This window comes from Aphanomyces astaci (assembly GCF_000520075.1).
Source record: "Aphanomyces astaci strain APO3 unplaced genomic scaffold supercont1.44, whole genome shotgun sequence".
Taxonomy (NCBI): Eukaryota; Oomycota; class Saprolegniomycetes; order Saprolegniales; family Verrucalvaceae; genus Aphanomyces; species Aphanomyces astaci.
In genome coordinates this window covers 113,116-116,327 of record NW_009798307.1, presented here as the reverse complement: position 1 = coordinate 116,327, position 3,212 = coordinate 113,116, and the positions used below count along the sequence as shown (strand labels likewise).

At 49.6% G+C, this 3,212-nt stretch overlaps 1 protein-coding gene across 2 annotated transcripts; it reads left to right on the top strand.

Moving 5' to 3' along the window:
- The first annotated feature begins 1,030 nt into the window (after positions 1-1,030).
- Positions 1,031-3,059, top strand: H257_12940. Of its 2 annotated transcripts, XM_009840342.1 has the most exons (4): positions 1,031-1,067; positions 1,158-1,235; positions 1,279-1,706; positions 1,795-3,059. In XM_009840342.1, the coding sequence occupies exons 1-4, from the start codon at positions 1,043-1,045 to the stop codon at positions 3,007-3,009; spliced, it is 1,746 nt and encodes a 581-aa protein (XP_009838644.1). In that variant the 5' UTR covers positions 1,031-1,042; the 3' UTR covers positions 3,010-3,059. The 2 variants fall into 2 exon arrangements, with proteins under 2 accessions (XP_009838644.1, XP_009838643.1); XM_009840341.1 differs by having other exon boundaries at positions 1,031-1,235.
- The last annotated feature ends 153 nt before the right edge of the window (positions 3,060-3,212 follow it).

Below are 3,212 nucleotides of genomic sequence, written 5' to 3'. Positions count from 1 at the left end.
CGTCACTGAACGAATAACGTTATGATTGTGAATCCGCTAGAGTGGTTGATTCCGTCAGTATCAATGTGCTATGAGTGTAATTCGCAACACAGTGCACACGTTAATGTATGAACTACCTATGCAGTACACGATTCTTCGATATTATCGCGTACGAACATTTAGCATGATGCTCTACCAGGAACAAGTTCGGCATGTTCGAATGGATACATCGTCCACTCATGAGATTCCCTTGCACAATCTATTTTTCATAAATTTATTACGATATTCAGTATATTTGAACATAAGGTACTGCCGTTTTGGATGTTGAAAATGTGTTCAAGGCCAACAATGGATATATCTTGACAATTTCAAATTTGGATATATACGGCTTCCAAATATCCACAAATGCTCGGATATGCATTGAACACACCCTTACAGTTAACAAATGATAACATCAGTTTATAGATGTAACACTGTAAACATATCGAAATATGACCCGTTTCGAGTAGACGACTGACTAACTGTAAAGCATAACTACAGATAATGTAAAACCAGAAAGATGACCGTGTTTTGAGCGGCAAATCAAGGCGCGCATTGCTTGTTTTCATGCGATAACTCACATCTCACCAGAGTTGTGACGTTGTGAACCGCCTCCTCTTGCTCTTTGTCCAAGTACCGTGCAAACTACAGATCGGTGCTATCAACGAGGTGGCTAAGTTCTTGGCAAGATTTGCCACATATTGCCGACATCTGGAGCCGCGCTAACCTGTCCCTCGGAGGCGAGGGTTTGTCTACGGATGCAATGAGATGACCAGTCTCAAAAATGTCTCGTTGAAGTACACGGACTTGCCAGCACGCATTCGTGCCGTACCTCCGAGAAATGACTGTAGGTTTGACTACCGGGGTAAGTACAAATTCTATATATCCTTCAGTATCGACGAGCAATATTAATAAAACAAACGTTTATATTATCTTACAATTCGTATTTAGGGGGGGTATGTATATATTATATTTGTGAGTCTGTGTTTTCGCAGCTCTATTTCCGTCCTTCAACATTTTTGACATGGCAGAAGCAAACTCGCCTGGAGGTACTAGTATCAGTGTTCCATGCTTCATCTCACAACTCACTGCTGATTTGGCTTGTTCCTCGCAAATGCGTCCCGCCACCCCTATCGAAGGTGTCACCGCCTCGCCCAAAGCTTACGCCCCGCTGGATCTACAGGAGTCTGCTTCAGAGCAAGCCTTGCCACCCCCTGGTTTGAGCTCCCATAAAAACATAAGCCCTCAATTTCAAATTAGGCCCAAATACTCGTCAAAAGCGCCTTCGTTGGTTTGTCGTCTTTGCAGTTGTTTGTGGGCTTGTCTGTGTCGCCGTCGGGGCTGTCGCGGTCACGATTGTACAGGCAACTGACAATGGCCACAAGGCGATTATAACCAACCTCCAACTCAGCGCGGGACTCAAGTTCACTTTGCACTTCAAGCGCGCGAGTTTGAAGGTGTACGGGCTAGACGAAGCCACGATCTTTGTGGCCCCCCGACATCAAGTACAACCAGGGGGGGCAGCATCAAGTTTTCAGTTTGATGCAATCATGACCCTCCAAGCGACCCCCACGCAGTTGGACATTTACACGCTTGTGGACGACAAGGGGTACTTTTCCCAATCTATCAACGGCACCACCAGTGCCGTTCGTTGCCTCGATCCGTCTTTGTTGCCTTCGTTCTCATTGGTACAGTACCCTTCGGCGTCGTCCACTAAACTCAACTCTTCGATGTCGTCCACTAAACTCAACTCACACAATCCATGGCTGCGTTTAGATGGAGTCTAGCGTGACAGAGTCTCGCGTGATCGACGGGGTGGAGGGCCACACCGAAATTACAGACAAATGCGTCGGAGGCACGTTGCTCTCATTGACATTTGCAGGGGAATCGTTTGTGTTTTGCAACTCGGCTGCCAACGAGCTCACGTTTGCGGTGGGCCAAGATATGGACATTTCGATCGAATATCTCGCCGATCCCTTGCAACTTGACAGTATTCAAGTGCCCTCAACTGCAAACGAAGTCGCGCTAGATTGCCCGTCGATTTCTCGGTCGTCACACCCCGAACCTTTTTGGACTGCCCCACGGACGCATTTCTTGGGCCGAGCTTTCTTCGACACTCTCATCACTTCCAACTACATTCTCTCAATCGACGATTTCACATGTGGATGCAAAGGCGCGAAAAAGCCGTGTTTGTTTGTCCACGGGTCGGGCGAAGCTACGGCTGGGCCCCCGACGTCGTCGTTTTCGTCGTACTGGGGGGACGTGTCGTCCCCTTGTTGTTCCAGCTCGACCTTTGTTCACTGGGACACGGTATCTCAAGGCTGGGACGACGCAGCGCTGCAGCACGAGTTTTGCAAAGCCGCCGCGGACGCCGCCACCCAGTCGTCTTCAGGGGTCATTGGAAGTCTTATCTTGGTGACCCACTCGATGGGCAACGTCATTGCCTCCGGGGCAATCGCATCCAACGTGTGTACGTTCTCGAACGACGTGACGTGGGTGTCGCTGGCGTCCCCCCAACAAGGCAGCCAAGCCGTGAACCTCTTGCAACAGCAATGTCGCGACGGAGGCTGGAGCAATATCCTCAAAGTGCCGCTGTCGTGGGCCGGCTACTGTCCTCCCGCTCACGCGTACCTTTCCCTGCGGCATCAATCAACCGTGAACCGTGACAAGCAAGCCGCGTTTGTTGCAGGCCAATGGGCCAGACGCGAGTATGTGTCGCATGCAGCTTGTGGCGTGAGTGGCTTTGGTCTGAAGTCGATCTATTCGGAGCCGTTGGCCCTTGTGGACAAAATGGCGAAGCATGCCAGTGCCAGCGATGGCCTCGTGGATTTCAACAGCTGCTCCGTGGGACTGAACACCAACGATTTTGGAGGGACTTCGAGCCAGCACTATGTAGGGCCATTTAACCATGCCGACTTGTCCTTCCGCACGGGTGATGGCTGGTGGGGGGACAATCGCAAACCGCTCAAGTGGTTCCAGTGTCTGTTGTAAACTACAACAGACACGTGTTTATCGCTAATTGAAAGCAAACTTGTTCATGCTTAATCACAGTCATACTGTACAGTAGTCACAAGTGGGCTTCGGCAAAGGTAAGGTAAATTACCTTTTACCCTCTGGTAAAGGGTACTTCAGGTAACAACGGGTAGCATTGTGTCAGGCCTAAGGGCCTCTTCAAAGTACCGTCGTTATTTTAA

Bases quoted from the DNA above. Each gene is read 5' to 3' on its own strand.
- H257_12940 (XM_009840341.1), top strand. From the start codon at position 1,043: ATGGCAGAAGCAAACTCGCCTGGAGGTACTAGTATCAGTGTTCCATGC. The intron at 1,236-1,278 runs GTTTGAGCTCCC...ATTTCAAATTAG, and splicing joins GCAAGCCTTGCCACCCCCTG to GCCCAAATACTCGTCAAAAG. The intron at 1,707-1,794 runs GTACAGTACCCT...GGCTGCGTTTAG, and splicing joins TGTTGCCTTCGTTCTCATTG to ATGGAGTCTAGCGTGACAGA.